Source organism: Ylistrum balloti, unplaced genomic scaffold (assembly GCF_031769215.1).
Source record: "Ylistrum balloti isolate Yb309-2 unplaced genomic scaffold, AGI_CSIRO_Ybal_v1 Utg371342, whole genome shotgun sequence".
Taxonomy (NCBI): domain Eukaryota; kingdom Metazoa; phylum Mollusca; class Bivalvia; order Pectinida; family Pectinidae; genus Ylistrum; species Ylistrum balloti.
Window position 1 is genome coordinate 7,024 of NW_026782713.1, and position 18,898 is coordinate 25,921.

General features: G+C 35.8%; 1 protein-coding gene across 1 annotated transcript; it reads left to right on the plus strand.

Moving 5' to 3' along the window:
- Positions 1–5,245: 5,245 nt before the first annotated feature.
- Positions 5,246–14,779, plus strand: LOC132562108 (CD63 antigen-like). Its single transcript, XM_060226835.1, has 8 exons — positions 5,246–5,311; positions 6,639–6,869; positions 7,117–7,191; positions 7,562–7,672; positions 11,716–11,898; positions 12,134–12,217; positions 13,045–13,142; positions 14,371–14,779. The coding sequence occupies exons 1-7, from the start codon at positions 5,246–5,248 to the stop codon at positions 13,108–13,110; spliced, it is 816 nt and encodes a 271-aa protein (XP_060082818.1). The 3' UTR covers positions 13,111–13,142; positions 14,371–14,779.
- Positions 14,780–18,898: the final 4,119 nt, after the last annotated feature.

An 18,898-nucleotide genomic window follows, 5' to 3' on the forward strand; every position in this document is an offset into this window, starting at 1 on the left:
TAGTCAGGGATACACACTAGTCAGGGATACACACTAGTCAGTCCGTTAAAAAACCCAAATTGTTTCGATTGAAGAGCATCTAACCTGAATCTGACTTTATAGAGAGAAGCATACTTTTGTGGTAATTCCTGTCGAAAAGGATTTATTAAAACGCAAAGGATTTATTCAATATTTTCGTGTGGTCAGTATCATGGACTATCGTAGAGTCAGTTTTTGTAGGTTTATCCTAGATAGGGCCTGCTGGAGAGCTGTACTCTGTGTGTATACACACATGTCCTATTTCATGAACAGTATATTATTAATAGGTTCGTTACCAGTTAATTACATTGTCATTGTCAATGATCAGGAACAATTTACACCAGGAATATCGGTCGACCAGTTAACACACACATGTAGTATCGATAACATCCGTCTGGGAATTCCACGAAACCAATTATCTGTTGAGGATTTTAATTTGGAGAAAAATCTTCATAGCGCACATTGATTTATCCTCTAGTTATTCTGCAGTAGGCGAATCCTAAAGTAGGCGAACCTAGAGTAGGCGAACTCTAGAGAATTCGAGAGTAGGCTGACCAAAGAATAGGCGGTCCAAAAAATAGCCGAACTCTAGAGAACTCGAGAGTAGGCTGACCCAAGAGTAGGCGAATCCTAGAATAGGTGAACTCTAGAGAACTCGAGAGTAGGCTGACCCAAGAGTATGCGGTCCATAGAATAGGCGAACTCTAGAGAACTCGAGAGTAGGCTGACCCAAGAGTAGGCAGTCCATAGAATAGGCGAACTCAAGAGAACTCGAGAGTAGGCTGACCCAAGAGTAGGCAGTCCATAGAATAGGTAAACTCTAGAGAACTCGAGAGTAGGCTGACCCAAGAGTAGGCGGTCCAAAGAATAGGCGGATTCTAGAGAACTCGAGAGTAGGTTGATCCTAGAGTAGGGGAATCCTAAAGTAGGCGAATCCGAGAGAAGATAGACCCTAGAATAGGTGAACTCTAGAGAACTCGAGAGTAGACTGACCCAAAAGAAGCGGACCGCAGCGTAGGTGAACCCTAGCAAAGGCGAACTCTAGAGAATTCTGCGGTAGGCTGGCCCTAGAGTAGGCGAACCTTAAAGTAGACGAACCAAAGATAGCTCTGATGTAAGCGAACCTACTTATCCAACGGGTGATGTCACTAAATACATTAAAAATAGAGAGAATTGTGTCTCTACTCTTCACAAAAATGATTAAACATAGAACACCTCGAAGTCAACACAAACACTTGGTTTTAATCCTTTTTAGTTTGATGAACATTTGTGGTGGTGTGGCATATTATAACCAATGATAAAGAGGGAAATTGGGTAAGGGATATTTTCCTAAAATATTACATTTGAATAATGATATTTGATATCAAATGTCAAAATTTTTCAAAATTAATGACACAAAATATGTTGTCCAATACAAAAATATAGCCATTGAGATATCTGTAGTGGGCGATATCGCCCGCTTGCTGAGGAACGTCACCATGTAAGAAAAGAAAAACGTTGTTCCTTAAAGAGAAACGTGAAATATATAATTCATAAACTGATGGTGTACAGGACCCTAAGTGATCACCAGCCAGACGAGGAGCACAACAATGTAAAGTTTCTCAAAGATCGAATTTTATTTTACAATTAAAATCTTAATACTTTCTAGGTGTTAATGAGATGTTATAAAATATAAGTTTAGACGACAGATTGCTAGGAGATATTGGTAAGGGCAGTATCCCATACAGGTCTTATATCCCCCCACCCCTAGTCCACTTGATAACATTGTTATACCGACATCAGAGTGTTTACACAACTTGTTTGAGACGAAATCGTTTATTCTGTTCAAATATTTGATTCAGTCCGTTATCTTGCAGTACGAAGTACCCCAGTCAATATATACTATTGGTTTTATAGAAAATCGTGATCATATGATGATATGAAATGGTTTACTTCTGTCTGGTCTATGGTATGATAAGGAGTGGCTTACCACTGTGGTGTGTATGATATATGAAGTGGTAGACCATTTTTTACTGTGTGGTCTGACTATAAGGCATAAGATGATTATAACACGTTGTAGTAATAAACGGTTTATACATCCTCCCAAACAGGCCTTTGTGTACTATCATATATGATAATGTATCCTCAATAATATTAAGCCCCCCCCTCCCCCCCTCGCCCTTCAGATATGAATGAAATCTTGACTGTTAAAAGTACCGATATCATATAAGAAGTGACAACTGAAGGGCTATACAATGGGTTTTTTTTTTTTTTTTTTTGGGGGGGGGGGGGGGGGGTCTGGTGGGGGAGGGGGAGCCTTCATTTGTTCATTACTATGACACGACATTTCGGAAAAGAGTTGGGTTGGTTATCTCTAAATGTAGCACTGTCCACAGAATTAACACATTCCATTTCCTACATTGTATTAGGTCCATGCTTTATATTACCACTGTTGTAAACATCTGGACGTCAGAATGACGACACGTGCCATGGATACAGGAATCAGTATGAAACAAAATGTAGATTTCTGGGGATCGTTAGAGGTCAAGGACGAAGTGGTCGCTCACTAAATGTGTGTCGGGGAAAGCTGATTCGTCACAATTACCTCGATAAATTCGTCGTTCTTCTTTCCGATAACTGACATCGTTTTTCGCACATATGATCATCATGTCCTGTAATAAAGACTATACCTAACTCATTGTAAGCGTTTTGTATGGTGGCTGAATACGGTCATCTTGTGTTGTCGTGATGTCGCCTTGTGGTGTTGTCACTAAATCACCCTCTTTGGAGCTGTTTGTGGATTCTACTTACCTGTAACTACCGTTCGGTGGCTGACATACATATTGCTACCACAGGTACTAGTCGTTTTGGGATTATTTGCTCTTTTGGACTTTCATGTTGCATTTAACGGTAACTGATATATTATTACAATTTCTTACTGTGTGTACCCAGGTCAATGATAACAACTACGTACTTTGTGTATCCTGGCTAGTTCTTATCAGTTAACATATTAATTACATCATCTCGTTTCTCCAGAGATTATAGTAAAGAACTCTCCTTTAGGTGGAGGTAAACTTTGGTAGTACACATGACGGATGCCAAAAATCAGATTTGGTTCATATATCTACAATGTTTGCGTTATTTCGACAGCTTTGAGAAAGTGTACTCCAAGGATATATAGAAAATATGAACTAAATTGACTCCCCTGAATACTTTAATCTTTATCTGGAACATTTTAAATGAATCAGTGTAGAGAATAAGATTAAATTGAATGGACGGGAACCCCCGTTTGTAATAATGGAACATATTTTGTTGGATTCTCATTTTATACAGAGGAAGAAAACTGACTAAGTACAATCATGTTTGCTATTTTATCGATATTCATATGATTATGAATGACATTGGTCTTTGAAAAATAAGTGCAAAGTAGAGTGGACATTACGTAAAATACATTTATCTTACAAGAAATGAAAATAGTACAATTTTCAAAAAGAAAAAACGGTCTCGAAATGTTGCAACTTTTTTAATGAAAGACGACATAATATTTCTGCTCGGCATTTTACTAGAAATAATTATCTTGGTTAATTATTTTGACTTGAAATCCAAAATTCTTGGAAGTGATTTGCATATTTCGAAATTCATTCAACCTTTCACATGGTTCTGATTGTATCGTACTTAGTCATTGTCAGGCGGGTATATTCGTGACGTTTCCACGTCAATATTTGTGACGTTGCTAAGTGCCCGACCTAATCATGCTTGCCAGCTACACGATCCCAGGTGTAATGGTTTACCTGTTCACGTTCGACCGTGTATTGATGTATAATGCATTATCTATCGACCAGAGCTTGGCGGGGAGAGGCGACGGATCTGTAGAACAATGAACTGGTTATTAAATGATAAAAAGTCAATAAATTGAGAATACATGTTAATGTGGACAGTCATGATGGTAATCCGTCTTATCGAATAAATCATAAGTATAAAAGTAACACACGTAATGATTAACTATATCACAAGACATTGAATTAATTGAAATTATCTCTGGACAAACATAATCTTCAAAAAGATACTTTTCACGAACGAAAATTACAATACAATAGCAGATTATGTTCATTTAGATTATAATACTTTAAAAGTCTTGCCGCGTAAGAGTTTAGCTTAACGGAACAGTGGAATATTTAGTGGTATTCATGTACAGTGTTACATTTCTTCCATTATGACAAAAGTCTACTGGTATCAGATATCCTGTACGATAAGTACATCGTAAACACTTGGCATCCGCAGACAGATGTCATGTCCGTGTGTTACCAAATATAGAATATGCCGTAAAATAAATCATTAAAAAACATGGTGGTTTTCGTGACATTAAAACTAAATATTTATATGTAGCTGTATATCTGAGTAAGTTATGAAACATTTTCAGTGAATACATTATACTATGTATTGATATCGATATGGACAGAGAGGCTACAAGCCTGCGTCCACTATTTATGCTAATAATGCTAAGTATATTATTTAGAACATGTTTAACAGCGCCATCGTAATTGCCATCATCCAGAGGTCACGATCCTCTTCGCTTTCTTCACCCCTGGAACATGTCATGGTTGAATTGATGGCAAAAGAAAAGTTATTCCATTGGATCCAAAACAAAAACCTGACCAATCGTAAGCTGATATTCTCCTTTCAAGATTACAAAGGAGCGACACCCAACTTCGAAGTCATTATAATTGTTTGATGCATTTTTGTATGATCAAACTAGCCTTTTCGTCTTGTCCACAAGGTGTTGCACATGGAACCATCAATTTTGTTATGACATGTCCCAGGTGTGCAGAGAGTGAAAGTGATTGTAATCCCTAGAGTGTTGAGAATGCATTACTGCCGATTCTAGCGTCGCACTAATCGAGTCTCCGATTATAAATAAAATAGCCATGCTTGAGTGCATGTTTTTGAATCAGAATTTACGTTCTATACAATGAAGTTGAGGCCTTAAAAACTCTTTAATTCTGAAGCCTACTGAACATTGGTTAGGCTTCCAGGAATTTAAAAACCAAGTTTCTATATAGGTGAACGGTTAAATGAGGCCGGATAAGGGTTGGACTTTTAACACAATAAGTTTTTCACGTTTTAATGTTTAAGTACATTTAGACAACGTAGAATAACAATATAGAAAAGGTATTTAATTTGATAGTTTACCTTATCTGTTTTTCAGATTCGAGTATATTAGCACAGTGAAAAGAAACCGGAAGTCATCATGGGTCTCAGTTGTTCAGGAAAGGTTGGGATGCTCTTCCTCATCATCTTAAATATAATTTTTATGGTAAGTATTGATCTTTTTTCTCAAATAGATTGGTTGCTTGTTTGGATGGTTACAGATTTTCCGTCTCTTTGACTCGTCCTATTTCTAGACGTTATCTCACGGATGTCAGCGTTCTGGTGACATATTCTTTCATAAGTATCAACCTTGACCTTTCATAGGTATCAACCTTGATCTTTCATAGGTATCAACCTTGATCTTTCATCGGTATCATCCTTGACCTTTCATAGGTATCATCCTTGACCTTTCATAGGTATCAACCTTGATCTTTCATAGGTATCATCCTTGACCTTTCATAGGTATCAACCTTGACCTTTCATAAGTATCAGCCTTGATCTTTCATAGGTATCAACCTTGATCTTTCATAGGTATCATCCTTGACCTTTAATAGGTATCAGCCTTGACCTTCAGTATGTGTAGACTTTGAACATCGATAAATATAAAAAGAAACCTACAAGGTAGTTGGAAAACATACCACTGTTAGATGAATTCATTTCAATATAAAAAATGTTCATGAATATCGTTGATTTCCGCTTCTTTCGCAAATAAAAACACCATTTGTCTGTTTGAAGTACCGCTGGAACATATTAACGAAAATGAAATTTTATACAAGTAAGAAATGTCATGTTCTCAAATATAGGATAAGGCATACAATAACAGAACCAACAGGCAAACTAACGGGCATCAAACACGTCCAGCTTTATATCACACCAAGAAGTAGAATATTTCTCAATTTGATCACTATGGTGTCATAAAACTTCCCCATAACTTTCATCAACCTGCATCGTTTGAAACCCTGTGTTACGAGTTTGTCCGCCAGTTGAAGACTTCTTGCACGAAGTCTTACACAACGTGATATTAGGAACAGGCCCTTGTATATCTAATCAACTGTGACATGTAAATACCATAGGTTGGAGATGCAGGGATATTGCTATACAGAAATGGAAAATTCACATTAGGGAAAATGAAATCATCACGTTGTACAGCTGGTTGAGAGATGTCCAGATTGGTTTCTTTAAAGGAAAAGATGGAGATAAGCGACTGATGTAGAAAAGTCTGTCGTGTCGTTGATTTCCAAATTCTGATGGGTATTTACCATGGACATGGTCAATGTATTTCTTGCTATTTAAAGGCAAGATGTCGTCAGCAGAGCTGAAAGTGAAATTAAACGACTTTGCGAGGTCTTTTTCAGCCAACAGTGGGCCGCAGTTAGTTCCCATAGGTATGCCAATAGTCTTGAAGATCTTACCTACCAAACTCGATGAAGATGTTGTCAACCAGGAACACGATCATGTACGCCTTTTTATAAAAAAAAATCTATATATTTCAGTTACTTGGCCTCGGCTTGATGATTCCGGGAATCCTGGTCCAGGTGAACGTCGATATCGTCAATGACAAAGTGATGCCCCTTCTTAACCAGGTGTCGTTGGGTGGTCTGACCTTTGGGGATGCTGCGAATGGCCTCTCAGTAACACTTATCGTACTCGGAGCCTTTATTCTACTGGTTGCAGGTCTGGGCGCGTTTGGGGCATGCTGTAAAAACAGATGTATGCTTGTGATTGTAAGTTTAATACATTGCCCGTAATCCCTAACGCTAGTGATTAAAGAAAGTTAATCTAATTCTTCGGATGTCATCGGAATCACAATGATAATCATTATCAAACGGCACCAAACCCATCGCTAATAAATAAAGACGAAAATGATTACAATGTTAAATATAATTCCGGAAGTGATCACGCCAAATACCACCCCTCAATAAATTCTAAGAAAAGTTTCTAACTTTAACGCCGCCATGTTTGATTTTTCAGTATGCTATCATCGTCGCCTTGTTCTGGATAGCGGAAGTAGTTATTGTCATCTTGTGGTTTGTCATGCGCGGCAATGTAAGTAAAATTGTTATCATGCACCTGTATATATATCTCTGCAGATCAACAATCTTTTTTCTGATCTCGTCAACTTCTTTGACGGTCAACGCCAATCAAATTATAAATACTGTCTGTCTCCAAATAAGCAAAGTTTCCTGTATATGCAAAGAGGACATTTCTAATCCGGAACAAAGTCTTCATGATCCTCTGTACAATACCTGCTGTGTCGCATTCTGTTAGAAGATATTGTTATATAAAGCCATATCAGATGTCACATTCGGAAGGGTCAGGAAAGGCGACTTGACATATTTACGATATTAACATCAGAAATAAAAAAAAAACATTCATATAAAATATTGAAAAAAAACTGGTTCTGTTCTGTCTGCAGCTGGAATCCGAGGCTAAGTCACAGTTATTGTCACAATTACATAATAATTACAAAAATGACGATCTGACGACGCACGAGATCTCCACCTCCTGGAACTATCTGTTTATGGAGGTAAGTTATTTCATATCATACACTTGACATAGAATTGAGCTGTTTCTACATAACCTTTACAAAGAAGTGAGCTGTTTGTACAAATCATACCTTTGACATAGGAGTGAGCTGTTTGTACATAACCTACACTTTACATAGGAGTGAGCTGGTTGTACATAACCTTCACTTAACATAGGAGTGAGCTGTTTGTACATAACCTTCACTTAACATAGGAGTGAGATGTTTGTACTTAACCTACACTTTACATAGGAGTGAGCTGTTTGTACACAACCTTTACAAAGAAGTGAGCTGTTTTCACATAACCTACACTTTACATAGGAATGAGCTGGTTGTACATAACCTACTCTTTACATAGGAGTGAGCTGTTTGTACATAACCTTTACAAAGAAGTGAGCTGTTTTCACATAACCTACACTTTACATAGGAGTGAGATGTTTGTACTTAACCTACACTTTACATAGGAGTGAGCTGGTTGTACATAACCTTTACAAAGAAGTGAGCTGTTTGTACATAAACTTTACATAGAAGTGAGCTGTTTGTACAAATCATACACTTGACATAGGAGTGAGCTGTTTGTACATATCATACACTTAACGTAGGAGTGAGCTGTTTGTACATAACCTTCACTTAACAGAGGAGTGAGCTGTTTGTACACAACCTTTACAAAGAAGTGAGCTGTTTGTACATAACCTACACTTTACATAGGAGTGAGATGTTTGTACTTAACCTACTCTTTACATAGGAGTAAGCTGTTTGTACATAACCTTTACAAAGAAGTGAGCTGTTTTCACATAACCTACACTTTACATAGGAGTGAGATGTTTGTACTTAACCTACACTTTACATAGGAGTGAGCTGGTTGTACACAACCTTTACAAAGAAGTGAGCTGTTTGTACATAACCTTCACTTAACATAGGAATGAGCTGGTTGTACATAACCTTTACAAAGAAGTGAGCTGTTTGTACATAACCTACACTTTACATAGGAGTGAGCTGGTTGTACACAACCTTTACAAAGAAGTGAGCTGTTTTCACATAACCTACACTTTACATAGGAGTGAGATGTTTGTACTTAACCTACACTTTACATAGGAGTGAGCTGGTTGTACATAACCTTTACAAAGAAGTGAGCTGTTTGTACTTAATCTTCACTTGACATAGGAGTGAGCAGTTTATACATAACCTTCACTTGACAAAGGAATAATTTATTTGTACATAACTTACACGAAACATAGGAGTGAGATGTTTGTACTTAACCTTCACTTGAAATAGGGGTGAGCTGTTTAACATAACCTATACTTTACATCGGAATGAGCTGTTTGTACTAAACCTTCACTTGACATAGGAATGAACTGTTTTTACATAACCTTCATTTGACATAGGGGGGAGCTGTTTATACATAATCTATAGAGTAAGTTGACCTATACAATCTGAGGTGTATAGAGTAAGTTGACCTATACAATCTGAGGTGTATAGAGTAAGTTGACCTACACAATCTGAGGTGTATAGAGTAAGTTGACCTACACAGTCTGAGGTGTATAGAGTAAGTTGACCTACACAGTCTGAGGTGTATAGAGTAAGTTGACCTACAGTCTGAGGTGTATAGAGTAAGTTGACCTATACAATCTGAGGTGTATAGAGTAAGATGACCTACAGTCTGAGGTGTATAGAGTAAGATGACCTACACGATCTGAGGTGTATAGAGTAAGTTGACCTACACGATCTGAGGTGTATAGAGTAAGTTGACCTGAGGTGTAGAGTAAGTTGACCTACACGAGGTGTAAGATGACCTAAACAATCTGAGGTGTATAGAGTAAGTTGACCTACAGTCTGAGGTGTATAGAGTAAGTTGACCTATACCTATACACATCTGAGGTGTATAGAGTAAGTTGACCTACACAGTCTGAGGTGTATAGAGTAAGTTGACCTATACAGTCTGAGGTGTATAGAGTAAGTTGACCTACAGTCTGAGGTGTATAGAGTAAGTTGACCTACACAGTCTGAGGTGTATAGAGTAAGTTGACCTACACAGTCTGAGGTGTATAGAGTAAGTTGACCTGAGGTGTATAGAGTAAGTTGACCTACACAGTCTGAGGTGTATAGAGTAAGTTGACCTACACAGTCTGAGGTGTATAGAGTAAGTTGACCTATACAATCTGAGGTGTATAGAGTAAGTTGACCTACACAGTCTGAGGTGTATAGAGTAAGTTGACCTACAGTCTGAGGTGTATAGAGTAAGTTGACCTATACAATCTGAGGTGTATAGAGTAAGTTGACCTATACAATCTGAGGTGTATAGAGTAAGTTGACCTACACAGTCTGAGGTGTATAGAGTAAGTTGACCTACACAGTCTGAGGTGTATAGAGTAAGTTGACCTACAGTCTGAGGTGTATAGAGTAAGTTGACCTACACAGTCTGAGGTGTATAGAGTAAGTTGACCTATACAATCTGAGGTGTATAGAGTAAGTTGACCTATACAATCTGAGGTGTATAGAGTAAGTTGACCTATACAATCTGAGGTGTATAGAGTAAGTTGACCTATACAATCTGAGGTGTATAGAGTAAGTTGACCTACACAGTCTGAGGTGTATAGAGTAAGTTGACCTATACAGTCTGAGGTGTATAGAGTAAGTTGACCTATACAGTCTGAGGTGTATAGAGTAAGTTGACCTATACAGTCTGAGGTGTATAGAGTAAGTTGACCTACACAGTCTGAGGTGTATAGAGTAAGTTGACCTACAGTCTGAGGTGTATAGAGTAAGTTGACCTACACAGTCTGAGGTGTATAGAGTAAGTTGACCTACACAGTCTGAGGTGTATAGAGTAAGTTGACCTACACAGTCTGAGGTGTATAGAGTAAGTTGACCTACACAGTCTGAGGTGTATAGAGTAAGTTGACCTACACAGTCTGAGGTGTATAGAGTAAGTTGACCTACACAGTCTGAGGTGTAAGTTGACCTACAGTCTGAGGTGTATAGAGTAAGTTGACCTATACAGTCTGAGGTGTATAGAGTAAGTTGACCTACACAATCTGAGGTGTATAGAGTAAGTTGACCTACACAATCTGAGGTGTATAGAGTAAGTTGACCTATACAATCTGAGGTGTATAGAGTAAGTTGACCTACACAGTCTGAGGTGTATAGAGTAAGTTGACCTATACAATCTGAGGTGTATAGAGTAAGTTGACCTACACAGTCTGAGGTGTATAGAGTAAGTTGACCTACACAGTCTAAGGTGTATAGAGTAAGTTGACCTACACAGTCGGAGGTGTATAGAGTAAGTTGACCTACAATCTGAGGTGTATAGAGTAAGTTGACTTATACAATCTGAGGTGTATAGAGTAAGTTGACCTACACAATCTGAGGTGTATAGAGTAAGTTGACCTACACAGTCTGAGGTGTATAGAGTAAGTTGACCTACACAATCTGAGGTGTATAGAGTAAGTTGACCTACACAGTCTGAGGTGTATAGAGTAAGTTGACCTATACAATCTGAGGTGTATAGAGTAAGTTGACCTACACAGTCTGAGGTGTATAGAGTAAGTTGACCTACACAATCTGAGGTGTATAGAGTAAGTTGACCTATACAATCTGAGGTGTATAGAGTAAGTTGACCTACAGTCTGAGGTGTATAGAGTAAGTTGACCTATACAATCTGAGGTGTATAGAGTAAGTTGACCTATACAGTCTGAGGTGTATAGAGTAAGTTGACCTATACAGTCTGAGGTGTGTAGAGTAAGTTGACCTACACAGTCTGAGGTGTATAGAGGAAGTGATCTAAACAATCCACCATTTATTTAGGAATGTGACTCGAAGTCAATGGACCTTAACTATAATTGGCAGAGGACAGGGTTTTCTTTATCGATCAATATTGTATTAAGTCACAAACTGGTAAACAAAACGTAGGAAAAGCTAGGTCCAGAGAAGAAAAGCTTTACTATTAATACTACTTTCCCCTTTGTTTTAGATTCTACCAAAGAAAGTTTGTAATGTTTTCATTTCCGCACTTCCCTTGTATGAATGCCATTTCCAATTTTGTTTAGCTACAATGCTGTGGTGTTAACGCAGTAGAGAGTACGACAAACGATTTTGACAGTAGCGTGTGGCAGAGCGGGTCACCTACAGCTCAGATACCTAAGGGGTGCTGTGGCGCTACCGTCAGCGACTATACGTCTTTTTCCCAAGCATCGTGCACGGACACTGTGACCTCTGGATACTATACTAAGGTAAGTCGAAGATCATGCAGATAGTGAAACTGTTAATTTGAACTCGAAAAGTATTCTTAACTTCTTTGTAATGATTACATTCATCTTATATCCCGCCAATGTTTGTTAATCAGAATAATTAAAATTTTATATGTATTGATTAACTTCGGCAATTACCTGTCAACTCTGAAATATTTATACATAAACTAAAGACCCACGTGCTTGTTTTAAACATGATTTTCTTGTCTTGTTATAGGGTTGTTACCAAGCAGTGTACGATAAGATTATGACATACAGCAACTGGTTTATTGGAATTGGCATTACCCTTCTTGTTGTTGAGGTAATCATACTATGTATTGACCTTCGGGTATTTCCGTCATTAATCGGACTCCTGTCGGTTATGATAAATATCCATTTAATTAATTAACATTATTATTGATCTTAATATCCACTGTGCCTTTTTGTTTGTATTTGTCGTGAATAAATTCACCGTTTGTGATTGGTGTGCGTACATTGCTGTGATAATGCACACTTATTTGTGATACATTGATGACTTTAACAGTGAGTATATTGGATAGAATTTCATTCTGAGAGGCATTCAGCTTGAAATACCGATTTCCATTTTTATGGATACATGTAGCGTCCGCTGTTTATGTAAGATGCAATAAGTAAGGTGTTTATATTGAAGTATATACCAGACACATTCCAGAATTTGGAATTACTTAAATGCCTTAATAAACGTATAAACGTAAATATCGTCAAACCTAACCCGGATATTGACTATCCTTTCATCCATGTCATTAAATGATAAATCTCCCCATGTCAGTTAAATGTTTCATCCAACATTAGCAGTGAATTACAAATTTCATCCAATCCCATACGTCAAAACAATCTTTTGACGCAATAACTTCATCTCCAATGAAGGAAGAATGAGAAAAATGATAATACAATAGAAAACAATGCTTTGAAAACATCACTCATTTAAAATACTCTCCACTTATTTAATTGTTTAACGATCGATATAACCAACACGTGTGTGATTACCATACCATGCAGGGTCACCATTACCAATGTTTTAGTTTGGATTCTCCTTAATGTAACTACTGTGTTGTCGTTGTGTACACTAATCACTAACTCCCTTGGTGTGCCTAACGTTGTGTTTTACAGATCTGTGCTATCATCGCAGCCTGTCTGATCTGCAAGCAGGTGGGAGATAAAGACATGGTGGTGTAGCAGATCACGTGACATCACGTGACAGGATGCGTGTAAGGTTTTATGGTATACCTCAGTATGTTAACTTATTATTGAAGTAACTGAAATATTGCTTTCATGGTTTCGATCAGAAATTATTATCTATAAACAAAGGAAACGACAGTATTCAAATGCAAATATATGAGCTAGTTCTCTCATATACGGTATGTTTTCTTACATTCTGTGTGGAAGAGTTATATTTACCTGCGTTGGAGAATCGCGGTTATATTATCATATGGACAAATTAGACAATAGACTGCTCATGAATACAATAACTAGGGGGTAAATCTCATATCATTTTCAACTCGACTGCTGAAGTAAGTAATTGGCTGTAAGTTGAACACATCAGAGTGAATTTGAAGGAATATGATATCCGTTACAATTACAATGGAATGTTTTTCCGTAGATGTAATAGATTTTAGCAGTTATAGTGTTCAAACATCTATGTTCAAAGAATTCTGAACCGTAACCAGTAAAACAAATAAAATATTTTTTACAAAACCACAACGGTTAATAGCACCTATAAATACAATCTGGAATAGTTACATTATAAAGTAATGAGCGGGTTGAATTTATCATACAGCTGTCTCCGATTCTTACTAAGGACTAAGTAGTTTAAAACTTTTGTTGAAATGACATGTGTTCTAAAAAGAACAATTTGCTGATATAGGATCTACAGAATTCACGGAAAGCGCAAACACATAAATGGCAAATTGAATGATAGCTGTAAGATGACGAGTGTTGGGATGAGCATTTGAAACACTTTGATTATACCTGTTTATTTATCAGAAAAAACGCAACACTGAATAGAATCACGTCTATTGAAATGAGTCTCTATTTCTGTAGAGATAGTTCGCAACAAGACAATTTTCCACATCACCAATGTTTCCAATGGTATATTGCTGATACGGACGTTCCTAGGGTATAATCACCTCAGTTGTAGATTTGACCGATTCTTTATTAACCCGTGGTCTAGTCTGATGATAAATGTCTGAAATATATACATTGATTTATTAACCCGTGGTCTGATCTGTTGGTAAATGTCTTAAATATTTGTATTTTATCCTAAATAAAACGTAATTTTCGTTCCCATTCTTACGACCAGATATCTGTCATGCTTGACAAGATTTTACGTAAAAGAATGGAGAAACGAAGTAGTTATTTTTAGAAGAATTAAGTAACAAAAGTTTAAGGTATATTAAATACATATAACATGTTTTAATGTGATTTCTTTTGTTTCAGATCATCAGCGTTACGTCAGTTGTCATACTGGTGAGGGAAGAAGGGAAAACAGGAATAATGGTGTGATAATAGATATACTTGTAGTTTGTTATTCTATTGTTCATTAACGCGATGCTAACGCTTGGAACTTAATAATTTTGTTGTCACTAGCATTTTTCGTAATTTTCATTTTTTTTCTCACCGGTTGTCACACGGTGTTGCAGAATGTTATGCTTGGCAGGGATTGTAATTCGCAAGATTATCTGAATGCATGCAAGCTAGTAGTATTTGTTAATATAACATAAATCGAATATAATGGATTATTTCCCTTTCTGAAATGTAAAATTTTGAATCCGTCCAATTTCTCAGTAACTTCATGCTATAATGACATTTATTTACAGACTCGTCATAGCACATTTTAATTTAATTATCAAGGCAGGCAAATTATGTTTTTAAATAAAGAGAGGTTATGGATACTTGAATATTGAATGCCCAAAACACCAACATATTTTTCCTGGCAAATATTCGCTCTTTACTCGGTATCTAATATTTGTGTATTATATACAGATATATTGTGTGATTAGGAAAAGAAAATGAACCATTGATATGATCTCTGTATCAAAACATTTACACATAGAGATCAGAAAATAAATTACTTATAAACTGATTTCATTATATGTATGGACTAATATTCCTTTACACAAAATGTCCTTCCTTGAAGCTTTTGGACTTGTGTCAGATCCTAGGTTATGTATTGGTGCTCTTCCATATTCCTACGCTTTCTTATCTGCTGTCACGTGGCCCGTATTCAATCTTATCTGCCATTTACATATGATGTTTGTATTTATTTAATTACATTGTATAATATATTGTTATATTGCTTTTGTTCTGTGTAAACTAATAAGTGTAGTAGTTTATTGCGGGATAGAGATATGGAACATTAACTTTTTTATTATTTTTTGTTTTTTATTCATTTGTAAACAAAAAAGTTATCATGATTAGATAAATATAGTATGGTATGGTAGATATAAATGTAATATTCAAATTATGTGTTGCATTCGCCTTCTTATGTTTATTACACCAAATTGTAGTATATGACACGGTTGATGTTGAAATTAATCGATCTAGATTTCTCCGAGGTAAAGAAAAATCGCTACCAGTCACTTCCACTTCGGTTTCAAAATTATCGTCATAACATACTTGATTACCGTCTACTACAGTAGCCTTGATGTCGATCTGACAATCCAAATTCAAAATGTAGAAATCCTTTACAAACAAAATGTCGTCACTTACTGACAGGAAGGATTTTCATTCATAATTTCCGTGGTTATTCTATTTTGAAAATCACATAATCCACTCCAAAACAAGAAAACGTAGATAATAAAGAGTTTTACTTTTATATTAATAATCAAATTAAATTTGTGATGATACTATTTCATACAATTGTTATTTATGATAAAACGGCGTGATATATTATTTTGGCTGTTCCCGGATTTGGAATTGCTGGCTTCAGTATTTGGTTTAGTGGGTAATTTAAATGGCGTTTTGCTAGTTTGTGTTTTGTTTGATTTTAATATATTTGATATTTGAGAGCGGAAAAACAACACATAAACTGTTTCCAGATGGTTAGGTTTTTAACAATTCATTATTTAAATGTATACAACGTTATGGACGGCATCCCAGTCAGGCATGTCTTACCATTCTGTGTTAACAATTGTTATAATCTATGTTGACTTATCTATGGCGACACAACATGTCATTAAATGTCACATATTTATATGATTGTATCGAGTTTAATTTATTTCATTTTTTCTCTGTTGTCCAACATTGTTGTGCGTTGATCACAATACAGTTAACCACCAATGTTCCACTTATACGATCATTCAAGATGTTATTGTTAGCTGTTTGTTTAAAGTTTCTAATTGAATGATTTAGTAAAACTGGTTATCACACTTGTGACGTCAGTATTTCGATATCGTAGTTCAATTGTTACAATTAAATTTCTAGCTAGTATCAAACGTTCTGATGTGTCTCTACTATTTATTCTTAAGCTACCAATGCATGTGCTTGTAAGTTAATCTGAAACTGCAGTTTGGAAAATGAGAAATTTCAATGGAACGGTTGTAAACATCTATTACATTTTTGAAATAATATTGATACTGAAACTTATCGATCAAATATTACTTTTATACAGAAATTATCCACAACATATCGATAAAAATCTTGTAAGAGAAATATCTATTTTGTATTATCGTTGTACCTCAATCTAAACACTTTGAAATTGATTAAATTCGTTATTATCTTACACGTATTTATAAGTTGTTGATGATAGAGTATTTGGTGAAGACTTGTTTAATGTGATCAGTAGTTTTACAGAACAATTCGTTCATTTTTTTTTAAAAAAGTTTATCTATACATTTTTATGGACATTGAAGAATTGTAAAGACATCAATACTATCGCTAAATTTTACTTCGTTGTAAAAGTCATAAAAAAGAACATCCATTCGATTTCGGAGAGGTATTATATTTTTATCCGACAAAAATAATATTGTTGAATGTATATCGCTATTTCAAAGGTGTTATTACAGATTTATAATATGTTTGATCAAAGGCTCAGAATAATGTTTGATATTAGATAATGGAATATGACTGTTGATGTTGAAATAAATTTATTATATAATGTTATTGCGTCATTGTTATACCTTATATACATTGCATTTGGAATCAATATATCAGTTGCAATGCTCAATACTAATACCGCAAAAGGCGTTTTCATCTTATTTCCGATCGTTAAAATGTTCCCCTTTCTCCAAAAAAGTTAATGCATAAGAATAATATATGTTTTGCGTTGTCATGGTTTGATTCGATATTTGAACACGAAGAAAAATGTAATCCTTCGGAGATAATTACCATTACAAAGAGTCAATATTTTTTTTCTCAACCTCAACAATAGTATTCACGACTTAATTGAATGTTTATCCCAGACGCATTTCAACTTTTGTCTGTGCATAATCTTGGAAGAATCCTGTAGTCAAACCGGGAAGACCTGACACGTAAATTTAAATACCCGGGATATAACATTTATTCTTAGTATGCCCATCTGTTGAAGACAAGTTTAGAATGTAGAACTTATCTCAAGATTTGACGATTGTTTGATCAACGATCTATTAGTCTGTAGCAATTTTTCTGTAATGTTTTTACTGAATGACTGTTTTCTGATCCTTGTCGAACTGTCATTACTTGCATACACTCAAATTCACAACTGTATTCCTAGTAATAGGTTTAGATGCATTTCTGTTCTGAACCTTTTCAGTTTTTGTTACACGACGAAAGATATTATCGAATGTTGAATTGTTTAAATAAATAATGAAATTTATAAATAAGTGTAACATTCAGGTTATTAAGTCTTGTCGCTAACTAGATATTTAATATACTGTCTTTCCCCTAAGTTGATACAATATATAGTTATGCTTTGGCTGTGGCCCTAACTGTGTTTTAAGAATGATTTCTGTAATATGTTACAGGCCTATGAAGAAAAGAACGATCTTGATTCTATCATATAAAATAGAGGTTTCTTGCTTATATTGGGTCATTTCAAGATATTGTATAACGTATCTTATCAAACCAGTATCTAGACAGTGCTCTATTTCACTTAGATCTATATTCTACAAGATTAAACTTTGCATCGCTCAGATTCGGATGGAATAGAATCAATAACCGTGTTATGCAATTAATGCATACCTGTCGTGTTTTATCATTGTCAAAAATCCACTTTAATTCGACAGAAAATCATTTCTGGAAGACAATCTCATCGACACGTTTAATGGTGAGATCATTTAACAGACAATCAGCATCCTTGTTGTTACGAACTGTGTCCCTGTCTTTGCTGACTTGTTTATTTTCATACGAGGCTAAATTCAAAGAGATTATCAAATCTGTTCACAAAGGCTTCGCGAAGTCCTTCAGTTTCCCTTTCAGATACATTACTGACGTCTGTTAATTAAGTTGATGCACATGCATGTATTCTGATGTTAACCGAGGAATGTCATTTAAACAAGTACCTGGTAGTTACGTTTTGGAAGAACTAGGACGATACCTGATACAACAGTATGTTTGTACATATACAGCCACCATTCGAATATGTGTATACGAATTCAGTAGGAAACTGAGTAACGTATGGTTAACATAGAATGGAAAAGAATACCACTTAAAAGACTATATATATTGAATGGCTTAACTAGAAGGCTACATTTAAATATCGATTACCTAGGATTTTCACCACTAGCTGTGATAAGATGATTCACTAAATGTGTGATTCATCAACAGACAGTGACGAAGCTGACATGACTTATGTTGTACCTAGGTATTGTGTCGGTAATATGGACAACACCGTTGTGTTTATTTCCCTCAGTCAATTAGAATTGTTAAGTTCACAGCAAAACGTTTTTTTTTTCATCGCTTAGTGTTGTTTGTAATGAAGCACAGATTAGACGGTTTAAACATCGCTTAGTGTTGTTTGTAATGAAGCCTAGATTAGACGGTTTAACTT

Coding starts and splice junctions, on each gene's coding strand:
- LOC132562108 (XM_060226835.1), top strand. CDS start 5,246: ATGGGTCTCAGTTGTTCAGGAAAGGTTGGGATGCTCTTCCTCATCATC. Junction 6,870..7,116: donor ACAGATGTATGCTTGTGATT/GTAAGTTTAATA, acceptor TTGATTTTTCAG/TATGCTATCATCGTCGCCTT. Junction 7,192..7,561: donor GGTTTGTCATGCGCGGCAAT/GTAAGTAAAATT, acceptor TTCTGTCTGCAG/CTGGAATCCGAGGCTAAGTC.